Source organism: Abramis brama (assembly GCF_963993115.1).
Source record: "Abramis brama genome assembly, chromosome: 23".
NCBI lineage: Eukaryota > Metazoa > Chordata > Actinopteri > Cypriniformes > Leuciscidae > Abramis > Abramis brama.
In genome coordinates, this window is record NC_139985.1 from 24,363,146 (window position 1) to 24,379,945 (window position 16,800).

At 37.9% G+C, this 16,800-nt stretch overlaps 2 protein-coding genes across 3 annotated transcripts in view; one reads left to right on the forward strand and one right to left on the reverse strand.

Moving 5' to 3' along the window:
* Positions 1–15,844, forward strand: part of nrtn (neurturin) — a 28,518-nt gene extending 12,674 nt beyond the window's left edge. Inside the window, exons 3-4 of one of the 2 annotated variants that reach the window (XM_084101695.1) lie at positions 10,084–10,357; positions 13,721–15,844. In XM_084101695.1, the coding sequence (XP_083957821.1) occupies positions 10,111–10,357; positions 13,721–14,148 (675 nt within the window). In that variant the 5' untranslated portion in view covers positions 10,084–10,110 and the 3' untranslated portion in view covers positions 14,149–15,844. Of the gene's footprint in view, positions 1–9,856; positions 10,358–13,720 lie in introns of those variants that run through there. The other variant, XM_084101696.1, reaches the window with a different exon arrangement.
* LOC311074803 (BEN domain-containing protein 6-like) lies at positions 92–10,190 on the reverse strand. The gene is made up of 4 exons (XM_084101700.1): positions 10,051–10,190; positions 1,035–1,079; positions 663–846; positions 92–321 (listed from the first exon to the last, which is right to left on the reverse strand). The coding sequence occupies exons 1-4, from the start codon at positions 10,102–10,104 to the stop codon at positions 203–205; spliced, it is 402 nt and encodes a 133-aa protein (XP_083957826.1). The 5' UTR covers positions 10,105–10,190; the 3' UTR covers positions 92–202.
* Positions 15,845–16,800: the final 956 nt, after the last annotated feature.

The window sequence follows — 16,800 nt, forward strand, 5'->3', positions numbered from 1 at the left end:
AATGTACATGAATTTAAATATTTAGCTCAGGCAAATAAAAAGACAGTAAACTAAACACTTTTTTTACATTTTATTATTTTTTTTCCATAGATTGTCTTTTTACAGCGGTTTTGCAACGATTCTCCTTTCCCCCACAATGCATTGCATTACGTCACGTTGGGGAGAGAATTTACCAAAGCCCGCCTTGAGAGCATTAGAGTGACTAGAGAGACGACGTTTGTGATTGTCTTTTTATGATCTTGGCCGCATTTGACAATTTCTGGCGAATGAATCCCTTAATTTCAGCATCTGACTTTTCTGGGAAGACAGATTTAACTTCACCTAAAGAGAGAAAAGAAGGAAAGGAGAACAGACACGTTACAGATAGATAAATAGACATACAGTACAAGCAGGTACATATACAGACACAGATATTACAGATACGCCAAACTTGTGAGAGTATTAATGACAAACTATTGAGAGTGAAAGAGTAACAGTAAGGGCAACACATACCCACGCCTGCTTTGCAAAATACCTGGTTACCTTAATTTCTTAAGTCTGTATGGCTCACTCAATGTTTTCTAATGTTTTCTAATGTTGTGAAATGATACTACACAGTGCGGCAGCCATTTGTCACTATTTACGGATGGTACATTACTGACTGTCAAGAAAAAAATACTTACCAACAATCTTTTTAACATCTTCATTGGGGAGTGATGGTCGTGTCTCCCCCTTGCATGATGACCCAAGCCCAGTCACACTGTGAGATGCCATGAATGCAGTGGTGTACAGGCCATGCATCAGATCGTTAGTATATTTGGCTGCTGTGACCTTGTTGCAGCGGTCCCTGATTGCCTGTGGAATATCCTAAGAACATAAATTGGTATCACATTGGGTCATATTACCAAAAGCTTGTTATGAAATAGTCGTGTTGGGGTTCAAAGGGGACAACTAAAATAATTTTGTTATCTTCCTATTTATCTCAGATTTCTATTTGCAGAAGTTCCCTGCTCCCACTTTATAGTATACTTCTGTTTTTAGTGAATATAACTTACCAGACAGACAGAACGGTCATCCACAGGCAGCTGTGTTCTGGAAGACTGCATACAGCATTTAAAAAGCACAGAAGAATGTACAGTATGTTAGCCTACTCACAAGAAACTAACAAGAAGACAGACAGACAAAACAGTAGGGCTGTAATCAACAAAAGAAAATCTTGGTCGACTGAAGTCCTGAAATTTCTGATAGCGTTGCATCACGTGCACGAGTCACGCATCTCTCTTCTTGGATTATCTACACGAAACCATGACAGTAAAATTTTCATCACAAATTACATTTATTTTACACTATATATTATGATCATAATAACTTGAATTGAAAAATTCTGATCAGAATTACTAGTATTTTGTTGTTTATTTGATTATGGTTTACCTACTTTTAAGCTAGAAAAATAAACTGATTCTACAGTTTAACTGTTCATATTATAATAACTTGAATTAAAAATTTCTAGTATTTTGTTGTTTATGTTTGATTAGTGGCTTAGGTAGTTAGTAACTGTATATTGTTGCTGTCTGGTGGAGAACTCTCACCTCAAAAAAAGTTACTTTTATTAATAGTTAAACACTGTGCTGTCAAAATTGATATTGTGGCTTTATGTGTGATCAGACAGTTTCATGTGTCATTATATTATTCTTAACATTTTACCGAAATCCAGCTCAAATGGAGTTACAAGGTTTTTGACCAGTATGAATTTCGGTGAATTCCGGACATATGTATTTTGTCCGTCATTAGAACAGCCTCATCTGAGGCAGTAAGTGCATCGCATTACATTTTCATCAACTTGCAGGTTATAAAGTTTACTGTAGCTATGTGGGTGCTCAGTTTTTTTGTCATTTAGCCAAAATCTTATTTTATTAAAGACTTGACGACAAATTAAGACACTCTTCTCCACTTTTCAAATAGCCTACATAAAACGGTAGCCTTATTCAGTGTTTCTTGAGTAAAGAAAGCGATTTACTTAGTCAAACAAACAGTTTTTTTATTTACCCTTTCATTGCAAACAAGCAGAAACGGTCTGCATGCAGCACTTAATTCGCGACTGAGGCAGGGCAGGCTAATGAGGTTTTACTGACAGTTTGAGGATCCAGTGGCGTTACTTACAATGTTTAGTCACATGCTCTTTTTAACACTTTTAATAGGGGGGGGGGGGGGGGCGGGGGGGCACTGAACACTGTGACACTGAAGACTGGAGTAATGATGCTGAAAATTCAGCTTTGGTCACAGGAATAAATTACATTTTATAATATATTCAGTTGATTTAAAAATAACTGTTATATTATATATACTGTTATATAACTGTTATAATAAAATATATTTCTCTAAAAAATTTTTACACAAAATTTTAGACTTCTTACAAAAACATAAAAAAAATCTCACGACCCCTATGACGTGATTGAAAGTGTACTCCAGACAGGGGAGCTGATGTCAAAGCCGAGATGAACAGAGGTTATGAATCATCATTACTCACATTCAAATTCATCTTTACACACGCACACAGCCTATACTTTTTTTATGAAGACCTCCCATTAACTTCAATTGTTCTTAAATTAAGTTAATTATAATCACTATAGACTACTATCTTTATATGGCAGAAATAGTAAGAGTATATGTTATTATGCTATTTTGTTTGTTGACTTTTATATTCTGACATCAGCATCTGTAGACCAATGGGAATTAAAGAGAGGCTGTCCCCTGTACTTTTGGAAATCCAGTTCACTGTTTGATATTAGACTGACCCGTCTCTTTCGACAGCTCAAAACAACAGTTTAAAGTGTTTGCATTCATATACTAGACATTTTTTGTACCTGCATTCACAAAATTAGATTTTATGCCAAACAACTAAACTCTACCCCTGTATTTTGGAGTATACTAGACCTTATTTAGTCCCATTTTCTGGACATTTTACACACATAAGGATTGAAACAAGTACACATTTACCTACACACAAATGATTTATTTACGTTCTGGCATGTTTGCTGTTACTACTATATGATATTTTCACGTATAAACAGCAAAGCTTTGGCAGGAAAATCATGGCACATCCACACAAAACCTTGTCATGTACCGCTCCATATCTTTCTCTTTCCATGTTCTTCTGGACCAGAACCAGAGTCTAGTATTGCCCAGTGCACTCTAATAATGTCTGGTGAAGTGTTTGAGAGCGTGTGGTCTGGTTTAGTTCTTAGTCTCTGGAAGACAGGCCGAGACATTTCCTGATTTCAGCTGCTGAATTGTTTGGTACTAGCTGCTTTTTTTCAGTCTCACAGAATCTTACGGGAATGGGATCAATAACTATAATTCCTATGAGAATTTAGTGTTTTAAAGGCAAGCAAAGGCACGTCCATTGGCAAAAACTCTTACAAGCATATGGTATTAATATTCTGTGTCTTGTTATGTGACAAGCAAAAGAAACATCTGTATATTTATGGTTTGACACATTTATAACAGAAAGAAAGACATTTCAACATCTCTATTTAATAAGAAGAAAACAAATTATATAGTGTACCTACACATTTCTTTGTGTTAATGGAATTGGGCTAATATTTTAAGTAGGTGAATAACACTATCAAAAAAGTACTAAAAAGGACCAAAATACTTTGGTTTTTGTGGACATGAACCATGGCAAAACCATGTTGCTGTTGTTGTTTACAGAGAGCTTACCATCATATTTGATGACACTAAAATAAGGTTTTAAAAAAAAAAATATATATATATATATATATATATATATATGTGTGTGTGTGTGTGTGTGTGTGTGTGTGTGTGTGTGTGTGTGTGTGTACAGTATTGTGTATACAATATCATAAATTATTCAACCCCCATTGCAAATCAGGTTTATTGGCAAAATTTACAGACTTACAGCTGTCTGCAATGAACAAGTCAAACAAAAGTTATTGAAATAGCTCAACAAAACAAATGATTCAAGTGGTTTGGCTAGGTTTGTTGAGCGTCACGTTTGACTGCATGTTAGAAATATGGCTAAGACAAAAGAATGGTCCAAAAAGTTAAGAGAAGATATCATCACCCTTCACAAACAAGGAACAGAATACAAAAAGTTAGTGAAGGCACTAAATGTAGAGACACCATTGGAAACATAGTTGCAAGTTCAAAGTTTAAGGAACAGTGGTGGTTACACTACCTAGATGGGGCAAAAAAAAGGAAAACAAAGGAAGCTATCAACAGCTGCAACCAAGAACACTCTGCCTACAGTTAATCATGATGGTGCTCGGTGATGCTCTGGGGCTGCTTTACATCCTCTGGCACTGGAAACCTGCAGCGTGTGGAAGTAAAGATGGATTCGTTGAAGTATCAGGAAATCATAGGAGAAAACGTCATGTCATCAGTGAGGAAGCTGAAGCTGGGACCTTCCAACAAGGCTTGGTTGCAGAAGAAGTCCTTCTACAGTGGCCATCACAGTCATCTGACTTGAACCCCATAGAAAATCTCTGGTGGGATTTGAAGAAGACGGTTGCAGTATGCAAACCCAAGAATATTACTGAACTGGAGGCCATTGCTCATGAGGAATGGGCTAAGTACAAAAGATGCTTGCCATCAAGGGGTTGAATAATTTTGAGACTGCAGAAGTCATTAAAAGTTGAATTTTCAGTTGAATTTGGGGGAAACCACTTGAAACGTTTGATGTGTTTGAGCTATTTCAATTACTTTTGTTTGATTTGTTAATTGCAAACAGCTGAAAGTCTGTAAAGTTTGCCAATAAAACTAATTTGCAATGGGGGTTAAATAATTTCGATTACAACTATATACAGTTGTGGTCAGAATTATTGGCACCGCTGGTAAATATGATCAAAGATGGCTGTATAAATAAATCTGCATTATTTATCCTTTTGATCTTTCATTAAAATGTTTTGCAAAAATCTAACATTTCATTGAAGTAAAAGAATTGAAAGTGGTGGGTAAATCACATTATGAAATAAATGCATTTCTCCAAAACATGTTATATATATAATATGAGGTAATAATTAGAATAATTAAGTATTTTTAACTTGGTTGAACTTTTTATTTTATTGCCGAGGCAAATCATTTTCAAAGAGTTGGAGCAAGCTATTTTTTCTTTCTTTCTTCCCAATAGAACAGACAAAATATTTTTGTGATGTCATCATTTGAAATTATTCTGTACACTCAAAAACTTGTTTGTACAATGAACTTAACTTAAGGGCAACTATTTTACGCCCGTACAATAAGACTAAAATGAGTTAATTTAAACAAATAATGTTTTGTTGAACCCACTTAATAGATTTAAGTTACTTATGGCGCTTTTCCACTACACAGTACCAGCTCGCCTCGGCTCGACTCGACTTGGCTCTGTTTGGTTTTCCACTGTGTAAAAGTTGTACCTGTACCTGCTTCCAGGTACTTTTTTTCGTACCACCTCCGGCGAGGTTCTAAGCGGGCTGAGGCGAGCTGAGGCGATACTAAAATGTGACGTGAAAACATGACAGATTGCTGATTGGTCAGAGAGAATCGTCACTATTCACTGCGTCATCACTGCACGCGCCAGACGGAGTATCCTGAATAAAAAAAACAGCAAAAACAAAAATAAAAACATCCAAAAACAGCATACACTCGATTTCCTCCATTGTCCTGTGTGTGTGGATAGCGGGTGTGTCTCGCGCGTCTCGCGTAAAAGATTAAGTCACGGCAGTTTCCTGCGGCGTCGCTATGACGACCAGGTACTATTGTGGAGGTACTATCTGCAATGGAAAACGGACCGAAAAGCGAGCCGAGCCGAGTCGAGTCGAGTTGAGTCGAGTTGAGTTGAGCTGGTACTGGTAATGGAAAAGCGCCATTAGATAATAACAAGCAAAACCCAGACAGCAACATAGTGTCGGCCCAGGTCCAGTCCACATCTGGTACACGTGGATTCCACACGGCCCAGATGTGGGCCGGATCTTGGCCGACACTATGTTGCTGTCTGGGAAGCTTGTTAGCATGCTAAAAACAATCATGTTTATCATAATAATAATTATTATTATTATTATTATTATTATATGTAGCATGTGATAAGCAAGTAAGAAGAAACTAGTCTCATACTGGCATAAGCTTAGTAATTGCTAATTGTGTGAAGCAAGCAATACAGATCTTGGTTGTCATGTAGCCTCCCACACACACGCCTGGGTGTTGGGTGGACTGTATAAACATGATGGTTACTGTAGTTTTAGACTCAGCTCACTTGCACAAAAACAGATTCGGTATTCCTCAAAATTAATAAAAACAGCCAAATGCAATCTCAGAATATTACGCAAACCTGCAATAATTAAATATATTAAATAGCACAAATATACTTTATGTATTTAATCTCACTTTATTAACCAATGTCTTTGCTGCTGACCTTCGATGATCCAATTCAACCATAGCAATAAGCCAAAATGACTAGATAAACATCACACTTTTTTTCATTACTAAGAGTGTTGATCTGTCTTTTCCTGCATCCTATTCTTCAGTAATCCAGAACAGCAGCACACGTTTGTTTGAGCTGTGCCCTCTACTGTACATGAATGAATTTGCTTTTCCTTTTGCATTTGCACTTTTGCTTTGAAAGGGCCTTTACATTTGCCAAAAATATAACTTTTTTTGTTATTTAAAAAAAAGAAACAAGCAAGCCCAGCCCAGATAAGAAAAAGTAACTCAAAAGTTACTAATACATTACTTATGATAAAAAGTAACTAAGTAACATGATTAGTTACTTTTTAGACAGTAACACAATATTGTAACGCATTACTTTTAAAAGTAACTTTCCCCAACACCTGGTATTACCGTCTGATAGTGATCACCATATCTTGGTATCGCCACTTATTCTAGTCCTGTAACAATAAGCCCTCTGATCCTAAAAACATCTCACTCAGAAATAAACATACCAGACAGATATGTGTCTAACAGAGCAAAAATGGAAAATAAATATGTATGTGGATGTAGGGAAATCACTGAAGAAAACCTACTGATGTACTTCTCTTGTGTTTGTTGTGATGTTGCCAAAGGAGAAGCTTGTGATAAGAGTAACACTACGGCCCAGGAGTAAACACAATCTGTTTTTCTTGGAACTCACCATTTTATCCCCATCTGATAAATTGAAAAAGTAAAACAATACACAAGAGCGCATCGGCAGCATGTGGCAGTTTTCGTATGTTCTGGATACAGACGATTTGGGCCACATGAAAACGCTGGACAATCCACACCTGTGTGCGCTCCGAGACCTGCGACCGGAATGAGATCAACAGAGGAGCAGAAAAGTTACGGATGGCAAAACCACTTGTGCAAACATCTGTGAATGAAATCTTTGGAATAACAACTTGGTTTGCACGAGGCTGCTCGTAGCTGAAAGATTTAGAATACACAATCTAAGATGTTTTAATTTGGTTTGGCGTTTGTTAGTGCAGCAGTTCTGTAATTGTTGGACTGCTGTCCTTGAACCATTTTTTGAGAATAACAATAGTGTCAAACATCAATGTCAATCATCAGTGCAGCCAAAAAAAGATGAATAAGTGATTGTTAATGTGGTTATTTGAACAATAAATGGAATTTAAGAAACATAATCCACCCAAGTATGAGAATTAAGCTTCATTGTTTTCCCCAAATGTGTCAACACATTGTATTTTCAGTGTTGCCACAAGGGGTGCCATACGGGGGAATTAGCACATTATGGGCCCTATTTTACGATCTAAGCAAATGGTGCAAGTGCACTTAGGACATGTCCGAATCCATTTTTGCTAGTTTAACGACGGGAAAAATGGTCGGCGCGTGCGGCGCATGGTCTAAAAGGGTTGTCCTTATTCTCTTAATGAGTAATGGGTGTGTTTTGGGCGTAACGTGCAATAAACCAATCAGAGTGTAATTTCCCATTCCCTTTAAAAGCTTTTCCAATTCCCTTCTTTGCGCTCGCGCCATGGCGGATTCAATATACATGGCGGAATTTGCAATCGGAAAGACTGAACGCTTCTCTAGCGAGGAAACGGATCTGCCATCTACGGAACAAGCCGGAATCCACTAGCCTGGCAAGCCAGACCTACATCAAGATGTTAGGTCTGGCAACTCACCATAGACACGGCTCAATCCGAGGGGCGGGATAAACGGCTGTCTTTCAAATTCCCTCTGCACGCAATAAGACAGCGCTTCAACCAACCAGAGCGTTTTCCCAACAGCGGAGCTAGTTGATAGATTCAACTTTTGCCATATCTGGCCGGCAAAACTACGAACACATCTTCCTTTTTTTAAGAATGACTTAAGTGCCGTTCTTTGCTCTTTTCTCAAAGAAAAACTTAACTCCAAGTCCTCCAGAGTCGCGGCCAAAGCCGATTCGAAAGACTGTTCTCCAGCAGCCGCCATTCTTTGTTTTCAACAAACCGTCGCAACTCTGTCGTCATTATGTTAAGCCCGCCCCGCCTACTCTATACACGATGTGATTGGCCTGACCCAATTTAGGTTTTTGCAGCTAGAAGGTCTATGGAGAGTTGCTAGACTACCCTGGCTGCAAAATACATTTTGCTGCCGCTAGGCTGCGTCTAGATTTCTAGGCTAGGAATCCACCATATCTTTATGCACACAATATTAATCTTTTACATTGTAATCATTTTATTTTAAACATTTGGCTAGTTTGTGTGCTGCTGCGCGTGTGCCCCCAATAGCACCCCTGTGTGTGTAATAAGCAGAGTGTACGTGCGTTGTGTGAACCCGCCTATAGGCGCATATTACTAACGCGCTCTTTAAATAACAAAAAAATACTGCGCCATTGAATTTAGACCAGGTTTGTGTTGGTCAATGGTGCAGTCTATTTCAGTTGCCTCAAAATAGCAACGAGCCAACACACCTCGTTTTCAGACCATAGGCAAACAGAGGGGCGCAAATGCATTTGCTATTTAACCATGTGGCGCAGGATGTGAAAATGATAACTGCGTCGGGCTGAAACTAGCAAAAAAAGACCCAAACTCATGCTCGTCACACTTTCTGTGGTAAGCAAATACACACGAAGACAAATATTGTTTGAAAACACGCAGAAAATAAATAAGCAAAAACCACATACTAAACAAGGTTGAGAACCGACAAGAAACAACTGAAATACATAGCAATATGCACAAGAGGAGGGCAACTTAACTAGACACAGGTGATACTAATCAATAACTAAGGCAACTAACAAGGGTAAATCAAGCGTTAGACAGAAAGCAAACACAAGCAACAGAAACACAAGAATGAAATGATAACTGATACGTTTACACAACAACAATGTACTAAAAATGTAAAAGATTTTCCTTTGCGTTTTTCACGTACAGATGACAACGTTGTCAAAACAATCCCCATCCACTTGGATCCGCAAAAATGATTAAAAACACTGTAGCTATTATGCTGCCAGGCCAGTAGTTGGCGATGTCACTTTTGTAAAGAAACGCTTTTGAAGTAATTACTTCAAGACTGCTAAAAAAGTATGTTCTATACAGTATGAATGCGTGTGGTATGAATGTAATCTGGACATACTACATTTGCCATATTGTCATTATCATGTGACCTACTGTACCAGCGTCAGTTAGGTTGCTTCACTGCCATTCATAAATCCTCTCCCGTGGCCTCATGGGATAGTAAAGTGTCCATTGTATGCACACTTCAGAATCTCACTGGAAGAAGTAGGTCATCCGGGTACTTTTTGCCTACACTTTTATGTGTACTGTGAATTCGGACATACTTTTTTTGTCTCATCCTGTTTTCCGCCTATTATATAAGTATGCGATTTCGAATGCAGCCATTGACTTCCCGGTTTAACATTAGTTAAACTATTAACATGCTTAGCTGGCCAAGGGGTTAGGATTTTGCTGGTTAGCTTTAACAGTTAGCATCTGCTAGTGAATCATTATTAGACCATTATGGGGATAAAAAACATCTTTCTCCAATGATGACCATACAGTAGTAGCGTATAATCTGACAAAATGAAAATTATGTCTAATGTTTCTGATGTGTGATGACAAAATTTAAATAGAATAACAAAAAATAAAACATTGTTTGTTTTACATTTTGAGTGATGGATGTTTGGTTGTTTTGCAGGGGCCCAATGCTTCTCCTCATTCTAAGATGAAGTTATGGAAGTTTGCTGCCATCGGCCTGATTCTCTGTGGTGCTGCACTCCCCCTGCTCGTCATTAAAACCACTTCCTCTTCCAGAGCCCCGCCCCCTCCTCCCCACCGCAGAGCTTCATCCTCATCGTTTTCACCACCATCATCTTCATTACACACCAGCAATCCGTCGCCTTCCACTGGGGTTGGTGGGCGGCAACGGAGGGTCAGATCAGCTGACGGAGGAAACTCTTTCGTCTCAGAATGTAAGATCATATGCCTTTATGTTCTCATATTATAGCGCAAGCGCAACTTATATCTTTGTTTAAATCCGATTGCATTTAGCATGCAGGCCACCCAGAAATCTATATAGCAGATAAGACTCACTTCACACAAGGTGGTAAAATAATCACGATAAGCAGAATTTCATGTGAATTTAACCATCAATCTGATAACCAGAATATTCCCTGCAGTTCAAAATCACCGTGGTCACCAAACAAAAAACAAACAAAAAAAGGTTTCTCACGATCAACATGAGTTTTTATATTTATTTCAGATAAAATGTGGTTCTACTATGCATTCTTTTACTTAGATTTACACAGACACTAAAATGTAAATATATTATTGACATCATCTAAAAGATCAATATTATGTATGAACAACTTTACAGACATAAAAAAAAATTCACGGATCTATGACTATTTAATTGGTTGATTCTATTGTATTTACAGTTTTCAACCAAATGTATTTGTTTATTTTAATTTGAAGTTATATAATTTAATTCTGCTGCCAGCACATTTCAAAGGATTAAATCATGTTAAACAAGACCACACTTCCAAATTCCAAAATGAATACAATTTCTGTAATCGTTTAATCATTACATATGTAATATTTATTTTATCTGCCATAGGCAGTTTTCAGAAAATGCTCTAAATGAAAAAAATGACCATGTGTACTAATATTTTGGGAAAAGGGCTGGATTTAGAAATAGGAAATAAATTAAGTATATAAGTGTATATTGTAACAAATTATTGTCACTGTACATTTTTCTGCTTGTTTTTTTTTTATATATATATATTTTTGATAAGATTTTAGATTTGTTTAGATTTTAGATTTGGGAAAGGAGTTGAGGGATCTAAAATATATCTATAACTTGGTAAAATCAGTAGAAAATCAGCAAGATTCGTTTGTTGTTTCTGAATTGTAAAAAGTCTTTACATGTTTGTAGAAATTGTAATTAAAATGTGTAAACTCATAATTTTCTGAGAGCTACGACCTGTACCCACTGCAGATTTAAAGGAGAACTCCGGTCAATTTTAACATTGAGCTCATTTTTTTGTAAATTTGGAGTGCTGTCAATACAGAGAACAACGGCAAAAATCGGTGTTGCCTACACCGTGTTATCCTCTTTTTAAAATTTGCACCCTGTTGACTTCAATGGGGCAAGTTTTAAACCTGCTTTTAGCCTCTTAACATCCTTGATGTGTCATTACAAGTGCCCAGCCATGTGAGTGATTCCTTTAGAGTGAACACAGGTGAATCTGACTGCAGTAGATGTGAAAGATATGAATAAAAGTGATGTTAATTCAGCCAGCGCTCATACCTGTATTTACATCCTGTTTTCGGTTGAAGTCCACAGTAATCGATTGTCGAGTTCATGCGCGTGATAGGTAACTAAACCTATGCGTGTGAACTCGACAATCGATTACTATGGACTTCAAGGTGTCCTCCTTTAAGGTGTATTTGACTTGAAGTGGCGCTGTGCAGACCGATCAGTGTATGACATCAAAGTAACGCAATAACGATTTGAAAGCATACAGAGTTTTAAATACGGTAATTACAACATGGCGTAAACACAGCATAAGTAGATCGTAGAACCAATGCCACCAATGGTCTCTAAAATCAACTTAGTTCACAGTGATTTTGGGAAACACAGCCCAGATTGTTTTAATAGTTAATCAGCCTATTGTCTTATAATTGGCACTGAAAGTGATAGATACACTGAAACTCCAAAGAGTTAGTTACATACAATTTTACATTAGCCACACTGTAAAAAATTTGCTGTAGTTTTGCAGCTGTTTGCCAGTAACTTACTGTAGATTTAAATCGATGTTATTTACTGGCAACAGTTTGCTCAAAGTTAAATGAACATTAAACATTAACAAGTCTTTGTCTTTACAGAATAAAACTATAAAATAACAACCTAATGCAAAGCATTCTGGGAACCAGAAATCTTCATCAACCTTTTTCTGTTTTTTTCCTTCAGATTTTGGTTCCCAGAATGCTTTGCATGAGGCTGTTATTTTAGTTTTATTCTGTAAAGACAAAGACTTGTTAATGTTTAATGTTCATTTAACTTTGAACAAACTGTTGCCAGTAAATAACATCAATTTAAATCTACAGTAAGTTACTGGCAAGTAGCTGCCAATAATACTGTAATTTCTACAGATTTTTTTAACAGTGCAGGGATCACATTTTCTCTTTAATGGAAGGAATGACAATTTATGTAAATATCCACCCCAATACATCTAAGGCTCTGTTTACACCTGTATTAAGATAGGTGCGTTTTGTTTGATCGGCACAAGCAGATGAGGGAGACACATTCCCGTTTACACCTGGTGTTTTAATCCGTCTCTTTTGTCCACTTTCAACCACTTCTGTACTGATTTCTTCGACGGGAGGGTCTATGGGCGGGAAAATGTGTGTGTTTTTTCAGATCTTTCAATCTAATGGACGAAAAAAGCTTGTGCCATTTAGATATGAACACGCCCGGAGACTACGGAAAAAGCATGCAGCTTTCATTTCTGCTCTGACAGCCACAAGACCACGCCGAAAGCGGTGAGTGTGTGTCGGGAATGGTGAGAAAACAAACCCATTTGTTTTTCATCTTCACACCAGACTTGGGTCTTCAGCCAACAATGTTTAAATCCCATCTGGCTAGCGCACTTCCCATAATGTTTACGCGTTCGTCAGTAGGCGGAGAGCAGACGGTCTTTTGTGGCTGTTCAAACACATGAGCTCCTACCCTACGAAAGTAATACGGTCAGATTTGTTTTCGACTACCTCTGGGACTAGTTTACTCATTTCCAGGAGATGGCACAACACCCTCCTAACATTCACGTGAGCCACCTAACATGGGTTCGAATTCATTCAATAGTATTTGTGCATAGAAAGTGAAAGTGATGTAGTTGAGTGCGATGAAAAAAGGGGCGAGGGTCTCTACAAAATCTGAATGCGAGTGGTCACAGAAGACGCATTTGAAACACGTGATAACACCAGGTGTAACGGTAATGCATCTTAGTACCAGGTGGAAACAGACTTTCTCTCTCGCTCGCTCGATTTCCGGGATATTATATATAATTTGTGGGTGTCAGGGAGCTGCTATCGACATGGAGGAGACTCACGGACCTTCCGAGAGAGGTGGGATGTCTGACACATTCAAGGGGTTGAAAAACAAAATATGTGCAGCTTGCATTTGTTAATTACTATTTCAGCTGTAAAGTTTAGGTTAAAGCTTATCAATGTCTTGCCTCATAAACCTCCATTGAAAACTGCATAATATAATTGAAACAATGCTAATGTTTTTATTATGCTAAATGCTAAAAATAAATGAACCCTTTTTTTCTCAGTCATGGAGATGTTCCAGAGCTTTACAGAGGGCGAGCTGAAGCAGGTCATTGGGACACTAGTGGAAAGGAAAGCCCGTAGAGATGCCCGGCAGAGCAAAAGGACTAAACGGGCTAAAAAGCGAGCGAAACCCTGCTCGCTGCGGGAGGTGGAGGTGACGGTCAGTCAGCTGGGGTTAGGCTACGTCAGTGACGAGACTATAGTCTTCCATTACTGCAGCGGGAAGTGCACCACTAGCCGCAAAAACTATGACCTGACGCTTGCGTTCATTAAGCGCTCGCGGCTGCTCACAAAGGACCAGAAGGACAAGGCTCGTCACAGCCCCTGCTGTCGGCCCACCGCGTACGAGGAGGACATCTCCTTCCTCGATAACTTCAATCGATACCACACAATCCGAGAGTTTTCGGCCCAAGCATGTGGATGCGTCTGACTTTGAGGGTCAAAACTCATCTGAGTCCTCAAAACATTTAGGAACCATCAAATGTTTTAATCAATCAAGACAAATTTAAATGAAAAATATAGAACTCTAATTCTGAGAAGAACATCTTGGTCTTGGGCTAAAAGCATACAAGAGCATAAGTCTTGCATTGCCTTTACGGAAAATACTTCTGCCAGTCCTGATGAGGAGAAACAGAAAACGTATCATACAAACAGTCATTATTCCCACGTTAAGTCATTGCTAATGAGATGCTGCTGTATGTATTGTTTATATTGCCTTTGTGGGTCTATTTCAAATAGCTTGAAATGATGGGTGAAGGTTGAGCTCAGAGTTGAAATGCAGAACACCTCTAGAAAATGAATTCAGGGCTTTGGTGAACAAAGCAAAATACACAAAGGCACACCCAATGTTGAACATAACTTCCTCATTGTGCTGAAAAAGGAAAGGACCTGACATGTAAATGATTGCAGCAATTCTGAAAGGTTTCAGTTCTGAGTCTCTAGTATTTCAAAGTCAAAACACTCCCAATATCAACTTCAAACTAACATATTAATTATACTAAACATCTACCTCAGCTTTGATATAGTCAACATGGCTCTGTAAAAGAAAATTGGGAATCATGCACTTAACAACTGAGGAACGTACACTATACCAGACTTTCAAATCCTTCCAACACTACAAACTCAAGGAGACAATATCCCTGCAATTCCCTAATATATAACAAGTTAAAAACAGTAGGAGCAGTATGTCCAGTGTTCCCAGATCGGGTAGACGATTTCCAACCCAAAAGCTCTCAAAAACCCGCCCAAAACAGAGTTAGATATATTTATAAAGAGCCTTCGAGTCATCTCCCACCACAGGTGTAATCCATGTTTTGAGAGTTGGGTCATTCTCCCACTCTTTACTACAGATACAACTTACTGTAAATTTACGCCACTTTGGTATAGCGATCCCTTAAATATACAGCTACAAGTTATTGCACTAAATACCAGTCACTCATGAATGATCACGTCTCCCTGCTAATTGGCCAAAAGTGCGTACTCGTCGGCTACGTCAACACCAACGGCAGCCGACTCTGCAGTGGGAGTGTATGCGTTTAGTAACGTCATGACTGATTTTATGGAGTACATGCACACTTGAGCTTTGTTTATTAACCAATTAGACGACAAAATTTTGAAAACCTCAAAATTGACCCCATACCAGCCCAAATTTTGTCTACACAGCTCTCATTGCTCATTGCTTCCAGCCATTTCAGGAATCCCTCCAGAAACAGGTGCAGATACCAAAGGTTCCTCTCATTGTCAAAGGGTTTTTATTCCTTCGGATTCTTGTAAGTGTACTGGAGTCGAAGGTAACCTCTCAGCAGCAATCTGTGTGTTCTCAGAGCACTGACAGGAAATCTGCGCCTGAGGTCTTCCCTTAGTTAACCTGACCAAATCCACTTAGTTTGTGTAAATCCTATAACACATGAGTCTAATCCACTTAGCTCCTGTCAAGCCTTGGCCAAAAATACTGAGAACTAAAGTTGGAAGAACAATACCTGCAAAAGCATCAAATGAGCATAAATAAAAGCGTCATGATTTTAGCCTTGAACTCCACCGAAATAATCTCCTGTAATCAGGCATTAAAGCACAGATATTAGTTAAACTAACTCCTCGTTTCGACTTTCCTTAGTCAATCATGTTTGCATTGGCATAAAAATAATACTATTTAATAATATTATATAATACTATACTTAGTGGATAACAGCTGCAATAAGACACTTATGTACTCATGTTGTCAACAGATTGCAGATGTGATAATCGCATGCAACAGTCACCGTAACATTTTTTCGGAGACTAGGAAAAGAATTGGCGTATAAATGGAGTTGCTCACATTTACAATGAATCTAAATGAGAGCTGAAGTGGTTGTCTTGTGCTCAGGAAGCAAATGAGTGTCCCTTTAAGCCACATGTAAGTCTGATGAGTTCATTAGAGCACTGATATAATTACAGGAGAGGACTTAAGCCCTAAAGCGCGCCTGGCCTTAAAACTCAACCAACCATGTGCTTACAGAGGTCTACAGACTTTGTGCTGCTGTAACAAACATTAATAGAAATTGTTTTGATTTATTTTGTATATATTTTGTTTTTACATATGAACAAATATATATATATATATATATAAAACCAAATTGAAGATTTATGCAATACACTTGTGTAGTAATGTGCATGTATATGGTTGTAAGAATCTTTTAGCATGCAGAACTAGAAAAAAATTGTTATGAAACCAAATCTGATTTCACCTCAGAATATCTTGTATGCCACGTTCATAATCAAATACCCTATGCATTCGGAAACTTTTATTTAATGTTTAAGCAATATCATGCAAGAGTGCTATATTGAATATTAACATGATTTCTAGTATGATATTGCTTTTATGCAATAAAGTTAAAGAGATAGTTCACCCAAAAATGAAACCAATAATGTATTCACCCATAAACCTGTATTACCTTTTTTCTTCTTCTGTGGAACACATGAGAAGATGTTTTGAAGCATGTTGGTAACCAAACAGTTTTGGTGACCATTGACTTCCATTGTCTATCCAAATAATAATAATAATAATAATAATAATAATAATGATGATTTAAAATATCTTCCTTTA

Bases quoted from the DNA above. Each gene is read 5' to 3' on its own strand.
- LOC311074803 (XM_084101700.1), bottom strand. From the start codon at position 10,104: ATGAGGAGAAGCATTGGGCCCCTGCAAAACAACCAAACATCCATCACT. The intron at 1,080-10,050 runs GTAAAACAAACA...TGCTGTATGCAG, and splicing joins AAACATCCATCACTCAAAAT to TCTTCCAGAACACAGCTGCC. The intron at 847-1,034 runs GTAAGTTATATT...TTATGTTCTTAG, and splicing joins ATGACCGTTCTGTCTGTCTG to GATATTCCACAGGCAATCAG.